Consider the following 13,389-nt stretch of genomic DNA (forward strand, 5'->3'; position numbering starts at 1 on the left):
GTAGGCTAACTATGGAGTAACCTTCAACCCAACGTCTTTTTTCGGAGTTCAAAATGTTTTTGTTGCATGCAGAAATGTAATTTTGTTTTCTCTGCAGGAGTTCATCAATTTCATAAATGCAACACATTATAGTTTGTTTATACATAGCATAAAGGCAAAAAAAACCATTGTATGCAGTGTTATTTCATTTTAAATGTCAAACGGGTTTTGTGGCTCCCAGTGTTTTCTTTTCTGTGGGAAATGGGTCCATATTGACTCTTTCAGTGGTAAAGGTTGCCGACCCCTGCCCTAGGGCAACGTGGTAGTGTAGCAGGTTAGCAGAGATCTGGGTTCAATTCCCGTTGCCTTTAAGGAGTTTGTATATTCTCCCCGTGACCGCATTTCCTGCATTCCAAAGACGTACAAGTTAGGGTTAGTAAGTTGTGGGCATGCTGTGTTGTTGCCAGAAGCACGACAGCCTTGCAAGCTGTCCCCAGCATACCTTTGGACTGTATGTCTTGATGTACATGTGACATGTAAAGCTACTCTTATCTGGTATTTGTGCAAGAGGAAACAATTTAAAGAAAAGGAGAATTAAATCAGGAATCCTGGTTAATACTTATTAATCCTGAATCTAAATACAAATCACTTGTTTGCTTACAGTGACTACAGAAAGTTTGCAGCTTACTTGTAACTTGGCTGTGTATATTGCAGACGGTTGTTTACAACATGGGAAGTGGTTGTTCAGCCCCAGGAGCTGGTACACATCCCATCAGACTCATTCCTCTGATCTTCCCCCTACTGCTGTGCTAATTATGTGCCTTTCCAATTCCCCTCTGAAGGCACAAATTTGTTTTGCTTCTACTGCCCATTCAAGCAGTGAATTCCAAATCCCGACCAAGTTTTTAAAAAAAAGCTTCAACTTTACTTCAAAAGCCGTTAATAGGTTGTAAACATCTTTTGGGGCATTCATGAAAAAGGTGTGATACCTGCAATATAACTGGAAGTCCTTTCCTGCCTTGTACCTCAGAGAGGTGACAGTGTCACAATTGTCCTCACCCAGCTGAAACACCAACTAAATGTGGATGAAGGAAAGGCAGAGTTTATTAGATTTTTTTTACGTTTATGTATACAGTCGGCCCTCCTTATCTGCGGATTCCGCATGCGCGGATTCAACCAACCGCGGATCGGGAAAACCCGGAAGTTCTGTCTCCAGCACTCGTTGTTTGAGCGTGTACAGACTATTTTTTTGTCATTATTCCCTAAACAATACAGTATAACAACTATTTACATAGCATTTATATTGTATTGGGTATTATGAGTAATCTAGAAATTACTTAAAAGTACAGGCAGTCCCCGGGTTATGAATGAGTTCCGTTCCTGAGTCTGTCTTTAAGTCGGATTTGAAGTCGGAACAGGTACATCCAGTATTATTTAGCATCAGTTAGTCAAACGTTTTTCTTAGTATATTGTACAAATGTTACCTTTCTATGCATATAAAACACTTAAGAAACATACATATTTCAATAATTAAGCCACTGCGTTGCTTAGTAATAATTGTAGCTTTCATCGGGGCAGGGCCTTTCACATGCTCCATTAAAGTTGTTCCAATCGTTGACTGACTGTAGCCTAATGCTTTTCCAATGACCGATGGCGTTTCACCTCTTTCCGATCGCTTTACTACTTCCAACTTATTTTCAATCGCGATTGCGATTATTTTCATGAGCAGAAACACCGCGGATTCAGAGCTGCACCGCCAGGTCCTAATGTCCACCGCTCTGAACATGTTAAATAAAGTCCGGGGTTCCGCTGGGTCCTAAAGACCATGACACTGAGCCAGGTTAAATAAGGCACTTAAGCATCCACGTTTTTTGGTATCCACGGGGGGTCTCTGAACCAATCCCCACGGATAAGGAGGGCCGACTGTAATTCTTTATTCTTTATGGTCGTTAATTTTTTTGTTGTATGTCATGCCCCAATCAAAACACCATAGCAAATTCCTAACACTTGTAAATGTACAGTATATGGTGAGTAAAGTTGATCCTTGTATTGCACCCCACTGTTGAATACCCTGCCCTCCTCCTGCCAGAGTTAGTCCGCCATGTCATGATTTCATGGGTCATGGAGTGTGATTGACAGTGTGATTGGAGAGCAGGAACAGATTCCTCTTGTTCTTCAGTTAGTGGGCACTGCTTACACATGTCAGCAGAGAATTATTTTGGATATGCTTTTGATTTTTATTGAGTGAGAGGGTGACCATTTGTGTGCATTTTGTTCAGACTTGATTTTGCAAAATAAATAAGTCACGAGAGTGTTAGTGAAAAAGAAGAATGAAGTTCTTGGGATGTGTTGTCAATGGCTGGGCCGTGGGAAGGTGGCGGCTTGTGACACGATGAACTCGTCGTGCTTGGATTACACACTTGCAACTGGGGCTCTGCCACTCCTTGTGGCTCTGAATGCCCTTTTTGTCCTAGGTTGGCAGCTGTGGGAGTTCGTTTACACTGCCGCCTGCAGTTAGATTAGCAGTGAATGAACGGTCACGCTCAGGGCTGCAAGACCAGTTCTGACGTGCATTGATTCTGTACGGTGCCCGAGGTTTCACGGGTGATGCCTGGAAAAACTTGTGATGTTGCTGTGCTCTGCTCTGTGCCCTCTCCACAAGTTCTGACGTGAACTAGCCTTGTGCTTGGTGCAATTTCTGATGGAGAGCCCGATGTGCTTTAAACAGGCTTTAAAGCTTAATGAAACATTCCAAGGCATTTTGCAGAAGTGTTACATGCTTTTACGGTGGGTGACCAGGATGTGAGAGGTGGTTTTTAAAAAAAATATTGTGAAGTTAAAGAAGGAGATAAAAAAGCTCACATTTACGTGGCTGGACAAATCATTTGGCCAAGCTCTTGTTTATCCATGTCTAAAATTTGTTTTTGCTCCTGTCGAGTACTTTGGAATATTTTGCCAAAAATGCTGCATAGACACGCGATGTCATATTTCATTTTTGCAAAAGCAGTGAAGACTGCATCTTCGCTACTTGTCTCACCTTCACTTTTGCTGTGTCCTTCATTGACAACCTGATTCTCTTGAGAAAATACATCAAATTCAAAATCTTGCTTCAACACAATTTTGTAGTCCCACCTCACCTAGTTCCTTCAGTTCTGCACTCTTCCCATCACTGTTTACAGGGGGATGTCAGTTACTTGTATCAGAGTTCAGCCAAAGCAACTTAACAAGCACATCCCCACCATTAATATGGTCCATATAATATGTTCTTGGCTTGGAATGCATTACCAAAAGAACTTTGCCTCCTTGCCCTTTGGATCATTTCCAGGTCTCCGTCACAACTTCCGGCGGCATGGTAGCATAGTGGTTAGCACAACGCTTTACAGGCGGCATGAGTTCAATTCCCAACTCTGCCTCTAAGGAGTTTGGACGCTCTCCCCACGACCGTGTGGGTTTCTTCTGGGTGCTCCGGTTTCCTCCCCCAGTCCAAAGACGTCCTGCTTGCTAGGCTAATTGCTCATTGTATATTGTCCCGTGGTTAGGCTAGGGTTAAATTTGTGGGCTGCTGTGACAAGCAGCTTGTAGAGCCGAAAGGGCCTACTCTGCTGTATCTCAATAAATAGTAAATAAATAACTGTCCTCACAATGGGCAGTTGAAGTGCACAAGGTTGGAAATTAATGTTTGAAAGAAGAAATAATAAAATTCTCAGCTCTCCCCTTGCACCTGGCTAGCCATAACTAGAAACCATTGCAATTTAACCACTCTGAACCAAACTGCTGAGAAAGCCATTCTTGGAGTATTGGATTATCAGTTAAAGAATGCATGTACACACTTTGTGAAGCTCCAGACAGTTTAGACATAAGTTGCTAGAGGCAAAGTTTGGGATCCTCTCTGAAGTTGAGCTGTGACTGGAGGGGAAAGTAATTCAGATTGGGCCTGTGCTCGACTTCCCATCGGAAAGAGACGAGCTCCAACAGTTACCTCAGTGTGTTCCTGAAGTCTTTGCTTCTCTTGTGGTCTCAGACCTCTGCTACAGAGCCAAAGGGAGACTTGAGCTGCTCATTGGACACCCTCCCCAGCCATCCTTCACAACTGTGACCAAGTGTGGAGCCATTTCAGTATAGAATTTGAGAAATTGGCTCTTTTAAAAAAAAACAGTGAAGGTTTTTGAAGGAGAAATTGTTAAAAATAGGTGTGTTGAACAGACATGAATTTTGCTAGCTGTGTTAAAGTATTTGGTTACCTATAATTTCTCTTGAAGTGAGGAGGCAAACACAGTAATGAGCCTGGAGGCATGGATAGACTAGATCTGGTAGTGATGACAAGTTTCCTTCCTTGAAGGGCAGTAGTCAACCAGGTGGGACCTGGGACAGATGTGGTTTCACAGTTACCTTTACCAAAATTTGTTTTTTTTCCCCAAAAAAAAATTCCTTGTATTTAAAATTGTCCAGTTGTCAGTGTGGGATTTAAATTTGTTTCTCTGAATCCCGGTTGTTCATCCAGTAATTTACCCATTATGTTAGATTACCCCCTTGTGCTGTAATTCTCATGATTCCCTAATGCTGTAAAATCACAGTGTAATTGTGTAACACCTAATTAATAAGAAATAAAAAGCCTCAGTTCATGCCCTAAGTCTCCTTGTCAAGTTGTGTAAGCATATTTTCTTTTGCCTGTTAAAGTAAATTTAGATCGTTCTCTGGTCTAATTACACTGGGATCTGGGGTAGGTATGTCTTTGGGAACTGCACTTAAAACAACTGCATATCCTTGGGAAGACAGAGCAACAGAAGGCCAATGACACCCCTGCAAATGAAAATCTAAACCCAACAAAGAATTGGGGCCTGTGAAACCTGTTCCCCCGAACAAGTCAGTCCGCACAGGACCCGTGCCCATCAGGGTGCAGGTCCCACGGGCCAGGCTGACAGGTTTATTTATTGATTTATTTATTGAGATCCAGTGTAGAATAGGCCCTTCCAGCCCTTCAATCTGCGCCCAAGCCTAATCGTGGGACAAATTACAACGAGTAATTAACATACCAATCACTACATCTTTGGACCTTGGGAGGAACCGGAGTGCTAGAGGGAAAACCCATGTGGTCACGGGCTGAGCGTAGAAGCTCCTCACAGGCAGAGGTGGGAATTGAACCCTGGCCACTGTTACTGTAAAGCGTTTGTGCTAACCACTACACTACCGTGCCACCCTTTCACGGACTGTTGGTGAAAGATCTTTTTAGCTGTTCTAAAATGCAGTTGAGAAGTTTATGGTGAACTGACTTGAACTGTTGCAATGTTTAATGTGATCAAACCCTCACAGTAGTATTAGCTAGTGGGGTTCAGGAATAAAGCTTTGCTGCAATAAAGTCAGGATGAGATGTAAATGGAGATGAGGCTGTTCAGGTGTTCCTGGTATACTTCAAAATAAAGTTCAGAGTAAATTTATTATCAAAATACGTATATGTCACCATATAAAACCCTAAGATTTATTTCCTTGCAGGCATACTCAATAAATCCATAGTAGTATAATAGCCATAATAGAATCAATGGAAGACTGCACCAACTAGGCATTCAGCTAGCGTGCAAAGACAACAAACTGTGCCAATACAAAAAGAAATAAATAATAACAATAAATAAGCAATAGTATTGAGAATGTGAGATGAAGAGTCCTTGAAAGTGTGTCCATAGGTTGTGGGAACATTTCAGTGATGGAGCAAGTGATATTGAGTGAAGTTATCCCCTTCGGTTCAGGAGCCTGATGGTTGAAGGATAATAGCTGTTCCTGAATGTGATGGTGTGAGTCCTGAGGCTCTTGTACCTTCTCCTATCGGCAGCAATGAGAAGAGAGCGTGACCTGGCTGGTGGGAGTCCTCGATGATGGATGCTGCAGCAGCACTCTGTACAGATGTACTCAGTGGTGGGGAGGGCAGTATCGTGGACTGGGCTGTACCCAGTACTTCCTGCAGGAGTTTCCGTTCAAAGGCATTGGTGTTTCCAAACCAGGTTTTGATGCAGCCAGCCAATATACTCTCCACCACACGTCTGCAGGTTTATCAATGTTTTAGATTTCATGCTGAATCTTCCCAAACTACCAAGGAGGTAGAGGCACTTCCAAACTTTCTTCTTAATTGCACTTTCATGCTGAGCCTAGGACGTGTCCTCTGAAATAATAACACCAAGGAATTTAAAACAGCTGACCCTCTTCACCTCTGATCCCTCCCCGATGAAAACTGGCTCATGGACCTCTAGTTTCCTCTTCCTGAAGCAAATAATCAGCTCCATGGTCACGCTGACATTGAGTAACAGATTGTTGTGGTGCCACTCAGCCAGACTCTCAGTCTCCTTCCAATATGCTGATTTGTCACCATCTTTGATTTGCCCAGTAACAGTGGTGTCGTCAGCAAACTTGAACATGACATTGGAGCTGTCGTTAGCCACACAGCGGCACAGGTAGCTAAGCACACAGCCTTTTGGTGCGTGTGTGCTGATGAAGGTTGTGGAGGAGATGTTGCCAATCTGAATTGACTGGGGTCTGCAAATGAGGAAATTGAGGATCCAATTGCACAAGGAATTGTTGAGGCCAGGCGTTGAAGCTTATTGATTAGTTTTGAGGGGATGATAGCATTCAATGCCAAGCTGTAGTTGATAAAGATCATCCCTATGTATGCATCTTTGCTGTCCAGATGTTTCAGGATTGAGCGAAGCACCAGTGAGATGGCATCTGCTGGGGACCTGCTGTTGTGCTCTAGGCAAATTGAAGTGGATCCAAGTTGCTTCTCAGGCAGAAGCTGAGGCAGGTGGTTACCCGTGCCCTTCGAAGGGAGTGATATAGGTGAACCCTGCTCAAAGCAAGTGGGTGCCTCAGAGTGCTGAGCAAGATGTTAAAGATCTCAGTGAACGTTCCAGCCAGTTGATCAACGTGGGTCTTCCGTACTTGACTAGGTACTCCGTCTGGGCTGGGTGATTTTCGTGGGTTCTCCATCCTGAAGGGCGCTCACACGTTGGCCTCAGAGACCAAAATCACAGCATCATCGGGAGCTGAAGCGGTTTATGATGGCTCCTTCATGTTTTGATGGTCAAAGTCAGCATAGAAGGCATTGAACTCATCTGGAAATGAGGTCCTGGTGTCACCCATACAGCTTGATTTTTACTTTCAAAGAGGGGATAGCATACAAGCCCTGCCACAACTTGAGCATTCCTTGTTGATTCAAGTTTAGTCCAGAATTGCCTCTTTGCCTGTGAGATGGCCTTCTGGACATTGTACTTGCTTTTCAAGGTGGAAGAAGTTGTGATGTGGTAGTGAGGATGTTTACTGTGGAGGTTTGGCTGATAACTGACCTTTGTAATCGATGGTCTTTTCTTACATTGTTGGAGGTCACTCATCCAGATGAATGGAGAATACTGATATTGCACTGTTAATTTGTGTCCTGCAAATTGTGGCAATCCTTTGGAAACCAGATGAGCTACCAAACCTAGACTATACAGTAAATGGGTATTTGTTTATTTTTATTATTATTTATAATTAATTACTTTTATGTATTTGTCATTGTTGTTAGGTCACACCTGGAATTTCCAGTTGGTGGACAATACTATCACAAGTCTAGTCTCTTAATTATTTGTAAATGCAGTGATGTTAATGGGGAATCTGATGGCAATGGGTAAACATTGGGCAAGTAGTTAGATTCTTCTGCTGGAGATGATTATTGCCCAGTTTATTTGTGGCATGAATGAACTTAATTAAAATTACATTAGCCCAAATCTGGACGCTGTCCAGATTTTGCTGCATGCCTCATTGTTTCAGCTGAACGCGAAACCAAATTCTGACTTTAATGTGGAAAGAAAGTTATTTATAAAGCAGCTGAAGATGGTTGGCCCATAGACATTGCCCTGAAGAACCCCTACAATGATAAACTGGGCAGAGGTGAATGGCTTTGAACATGCAACAGTGGCTTCTAACATCTTCCCTTGTGCTAGGAGACTCCAACCTGTGGGAAGTTTTCTCCCGAATTCAATTTTGCCAGACAGCTTGTTTCTATATATGTTACGACTCTTTTTGAAAAACATGCTCTCTCACCTTGGATTTTCCTTCTTTTCTCTATGTTTGGGCAGACTATAATGGGGTCTGGAGCAGACCTCTCCTGGGGAGCCCGATATGTGCATGGTGGGCGGGGAGATGGTGAATTAAGTGTTTCTTCATAGCATGTTAAGGCTTGCCCTAGTGATTGAGAGTAGATAGAGAGGTTGGAAATCAGCCTTGCTGAGTTTGTTTTATGGATTGAAATATTGCATGGAACTGGACCTTCGAGTCTTGCTGACAGCAAATGCTGATTTAATCCTAGCTTAGTCCCTGGGCTATTTACCTATCAATCAGTACAACTTTAGACTGTGGGAGGAAACTGAATCACCTAGTGGAAACCCACGCAGTGTTGGGGATAACATACAAACTCCTTACAGTCAGTGGCAGGAACATACCGTGTGGTTTCCATTTTCCACTAATAGTGATGCTGGTGATCAACTCATGGGGTGATAGAACAGACTCAATGGGCCAAATGGTCCAATCCTGCTCCTATACTTTATGGTCTTTATTCTGGACCCGCAATACTACAGGTTTTTGTCAAGGCGCAATGCCTTTGCATCCTATACCATCAATCGTTTCTTGATGTCGTGTAGAAGGAAGTTGAATTGAGAGAAGTGGTGTCCATCATAGTAGACCTTGGGAGTGGGATAAAATGGATGAGGAGAAGGATTTGGGAGGGATACTCTGCCTTGATCTTTGAAGCAGCCTAAGCAAATGGCAATCTGGTATACTTTGGTCAGGTTTTAGATGTTTAGAAAATCTGAAACCTGCTCAAACAGCCAGAGAGTGACATCATCTTCAGTTAATTTCTCTTTGAAATAAGTTACTTACAGTTGAAGCAATAGTTTGGGTTACAATTTTGGACTACCTGGAGTTTTTAGTGAACCCTGACTAAAAACGAACCACTCTAAATGTTGCATGGTATGTTGCTGTTCGTGCTTGGTTTATTTCACCTTTGACCAGGGGTGTTCCTGCTGACCCCTCTCTCTTTGAAGGATTTTAACTGGCAATTCGATAGGAAATTTCAGACTACGTCCACAAGATCGATCACCAGCAATTTACATTCTTAGTGTCATGTTGTAAATACATACAGTGGTGTTAATGAGTGGTACTCCTCTCGAGCACAGCACAATTCTGGTGTTTGTTTGCAACACCTCAGCCCCTGTGTCTGCCGGTTTTCTTGCTGTTAACTGTGCCTCTGGGAGGAGTCGGGAAAAGCGTGTAATGCCCGCAGAACAAGCTCCTGCTCCTAATGGAGATCTGTGGAAGGTGACTGCTCTTACTCGGTTCATGACCAATTTTTAATAACCTTCCTCAATATCTACAGAAATGTTCCTTATTTTAATTTAGTCAGCATTGTCCCTTTGTTGTGCAGTCCAACTGGCTGCTGTCTACCCTGTTCTGTGTCAATGGCATCATTGTGCTCTTAAGATTAAAGAGATAAAAAGCCCTTTGTCAGAGATTGAAATGCCTTCATATTCCTGTTAATCTCTATTGTGGTATTAGTCATGTTATTAATTGATCAAATGAACTTTGAAACCGTTTTGACCATTCCGAACTGTTGAGCTCCTCTAGTACTTTGTGCGTTTTACTCTGGATTTCCAGCATCTGCAGAATCTCTTTGTATTTGTGAAACCATTCTTACTGTATACCTGCAAAGTTACCCTTTTGGTATCGTTCATTGTAATGGTACTGCTTATTTGATATTATTGCTGATAAATCTATTTTCATTGTGTTGCATTCAAAGATTCAAAGTACATTTATTATCAAAGAGTGTATACAGTATACAACCCTGAGACAGCTTTCCCACAGACAAAACCATGGAACCCGTTCAAAGAAAAACATCAAACTCCACCCCATGCGCAAAATAAAGCCAAATGACCCAACCAGCAAACAAAGAAATTGAATGCAGAACACAGAAATATAAAGCACGAGATCAAGAGAGTCCAGGCATATTCAGTTCAGCTTGGTGTTCATTATTTGCAGGCCGCCCGTTTCTAAGTCAGCAGAAAGAGCAACAAAATAAAAGGACTGACCGGAAACACATGAACTAGAATCCAATCCACAAGCCACGTCGGTTAAACCTCGCCCAAGACAAGGTAGACAAGGTTCCCCAAAACCTCGCCAAGGTAGACCTTGGCTTTTGTTCCATCACCATCAAGGCAGAGATATGATCCCTGCATGGAGGGTAATTCAACTCTTGTCCCTGCTTCAGATCTCTGGACAGAGTGGGCTTGTTTGTCTGTCCTGGTGTTAAGATGGGGTACAGTTACAGGTAGTAAATCCCCTGAACCTCAGTCTACACGTCTTCATGATTTTCCCCACATCCAATCCGATGTAGGGTTTTGGCTTGAAACGGTGACAATTCCTTTCCCTCTCCAGAAGCTGCTCAATCTGTTGAGTTCCTCTGGCAGAGTGTTTATTGCCTCAGTTCTTTGCTTTGACACCAGTCTCCCATCCACGGACTCTCTGGCCTCAAGTATACCTTGTAGTGGCTGAGGGTATGATGCATTTCTTTGAAGTGATAGTCTAAGTAATCAATGCTTTCTGAACATTGTTCATTTCTTTTGCTTGCAGTTTTTGTGCCTAAAGAACATCCGAACTTTCCTGAAAGTTTGTCATGACAGATTTGGACTGAGGAACAGTGAGCTCTTTGACCCATTTGACCTGTTCGACGTGAGGGACTTTGGGAAGGTATGTAACGATTCTCTTATTCTAGTATAACCCCCAACAATTCATGGGAAATACTTAAGTATGACAGAGCTTGACTGCCTGTTGCAGCTCTCTGGGTGTTTGTGTGGAAGCCTTAAGTCATGCGGGACTCAAATACAACAGCCCTGTGCCTCCACAGTCAACTCAGAGGTTGAACTTGGTGACCCCTTGTACTTAAGTGTACTGATCATTATGTTGCTGGCATTTAGGGCAGCAATGAAGGTCCTTCATCTCTGGAGTTTTGGTTTTCTCTAGGTTTTCACTACTGTCAGTCATACAGGTCCCGGGTGGAGACTCGGGAATACTGTCACACACAGGTGTGGAGGATTCTTCATTGCTGCTTCCTCACAGTTTTGTCTTACCAGTCAGGGTTGTTAGCCCTGAGCTGAGCCCCCGAACCTGGAGGACCGGTGGACCACTCTTAGCCTGGCCTCTACGCTTTGACCTGTTTGGTACGGGTGACCCTACCAAGAGCCAAAGCATAAGGCCACGACTCCAGCCAACCTAGCCCTCCGAGTCATTGAGGCACGCAAACCCCCAAACAGAGACAAGTTTGTGGTCCGCTTGGAGGGGTGGCCCCTTGTGTCCCAGATTAATCTCTGTGTGAAGAAACCCATGCTTTACTTGTGACGGTGAGTTGAGGGGAAAGCTGTAACTTAGTGTGACTCCAGCATTTCCTGAGGTGGTGAAGTGGCAGGATTTCTCACTGGTGAATAAAATCCCTGTTGTGGATTTATCTTCTTGTCTTTTGTTCCATGCACCAGAGAATGTTGATCTCTTGTATAACCTGACTGGCTTTCATCTGCTGATACCTGCCCAGGGGGTGGTGTGAAGCTGAGAAAGAGGCCGCGAAGAGGATTTATGTGGAGAGTGGGTGAGGGTTAAGGAGGAGACAGCAGTCAGACTTTGGATTGGCGGGGAGGTTTGTCTGTAATGTTAATGTATGGTAAGGGAGGAAGCTCACATACATAGGCTTATTCTCTTTGATTGTCCCTCATTTGGTGCCGAGTGCCAGAATTCTGCAGGTTGTGAATATTCAGCAAGTCACCAGCCAAGTTCCCCCAGCATTTTGTACGTGGCTCCAGCTTCTGGCATGTGCAGGCTCTTGTGTTCCCGTGAGCAGGACCTGGGTGGCAGTGTTAGTTCTTGCAGGGAATTTTACAAAAAAAGGATTCCTGCTGCAGGAACTAATGGACTTGCTTGGATTTGAGTTTGCTCCACTGTTTATCCCACTGAAGCTGACACAGAGTCAACCCAGTGCAAAACCCATCCCTTCAGGAGTGGGTGTTTCCTTTGAACTCCTTTGCTGGCACATGACCGCCTTTGAGCAGCATGATGGGCTATGGTTTAACTAATGAGCTTAGCCCCATCGTTAACTACAGTTGTGCCTGGGTTGGGAAAGGGCTTGGATGTCTTGGCTACAGACCTAATAGTGTTATAATGTGAAAAAAGTCATGGGGAGACTGAAATTGGTGTAGACCAAAGTGGTTTATTCAACAAAATGAGACGCTCCCTAGAGGAAGAGGCCTGTTTCGACCCAATGTTACATGACATTTTCTATGCTAAAGATCAAAGGACAATTCTATAGTTACAATGTATCTACAGTGCTTTTTTCTCACAGCTCCTTCTGCGCACCGACACTCCAGACACCCAAAATGAATGTTAATCAGTATTGTCTGGTTTTTCAATTAACTGCTGTCCACAGCTTCAGGAAACTACTTACAGAGCAGCTTATAAAGTTTAATCTACAATCAGTGTTCAGGTCTAAAGATTAATTCCTGAAATTAATATTTTACTGTTTCACCTAACTCCAGAATATGCGCTAACAACAGTATCTGAAACCTCTTCAGCCTTCCTCAGTGCATTATGACTTTTAAGGCATCATACTAAACTAGCAGAAGATTCTCCACAGATTGAGCTGCTGTATACGGAATGTGATTATCGCTGGTTCTCTAATGGGAACGGACATGTCCTTACAATGTTTTAATTCAGTTCTCTTGCTAAAGCTAAATATCGGAAGCTATAAAATGTGGTGTGACACGCTGTCAGGGTAATTGCTGTGCGCTTCAACAGACATTGACCTGTTCCAAGCACATAACATTTCACAGGTAGCAACTGCTAAGAGCCAGCTACTTAATCTACAGCCAGAAATGATTTATGATGTGTGCGATTGAGGTTAGCTAAGAGGGAGTACGGTAGGCATACTGAGATGGTGAGTGGTGACGGCAGTTGGGGTAATAAAGGGATTAGGAGCGGGCAAAATTTTGAGTAATTGGGAGCTGGATGTGATAGTGTGGCAGAGGGAGAAAGTGGATCAAATGTGATGGTCTGACGAGTGCGGGGATGGAGGAATATCAAAAAGTTGAAAGGTGGTTTCAGAAGTCATGCAGAAAATTCAGTGTAACGCTTGTTTCCAACCAGCTTTTTTGGAGTGGGACAAGTTTGGGTATAATTGCAGAAAGTAAAACACATGGTAGTCACCAATAAGATAGTGTTTATTAGGCAGAACTTTGAACTGCAGTGAGCTGTTGGGATATTCAGCACAGATGTGAACGGGGAAACTAGATAAGCACATGGTGGGGAAAGAAATAGAAGGATATGCTGATAAGATAATATATAATAAATGTTGGA

General features: G+C 43.3%; 1 protein-coding gene across 5 annotated transcripts in view; it reads left to right on the forward strand.

Annotated features, from left to right (window-relative positions):
* The window catches only part of vav2 (vav 2 guanine nucleotide exchange factor), a 199,361-nt gene that overhangs the window by 37,544 nt on the left and 148,428 nt on the right, over positions 1 to 13,389 (forward strand). For 4 of the 5 annotated variants that reach the window (XM_059994267.1, XM_059994271.1, XM_059994268.1 and 1 more), the window contains exon 2: positions 10,624 to 10,740. In XM_059994267.1, coding sequence (XP_059850250.1) covers positions 10,624 to 10,740 — 117 coding nt within the window. Of the gene's footprint in view, positions 1 to 9,255; positions 9,316 to 10,623; positions 10,741 to 13,389 lie in introns of those variants that run through there. The other variant, XM_059994269.1, reaches the window with a different exon arrangement.

Source organism: Hypanus sabinus, chromosome 18, assembly GCF_030144855.1.
Source record: "Hypanus sabinus isolate sHypSab1 chromosome 18, sHypSab1.hap1, whole genome shotgun sequence".
NCBI classification, from domain to species: Eukaryota; Metazoa; Chordata; class Chondrichthyes; order Myliobatiformes; family Dasyatidae; genus Hypanus; species Hypanus sabinus.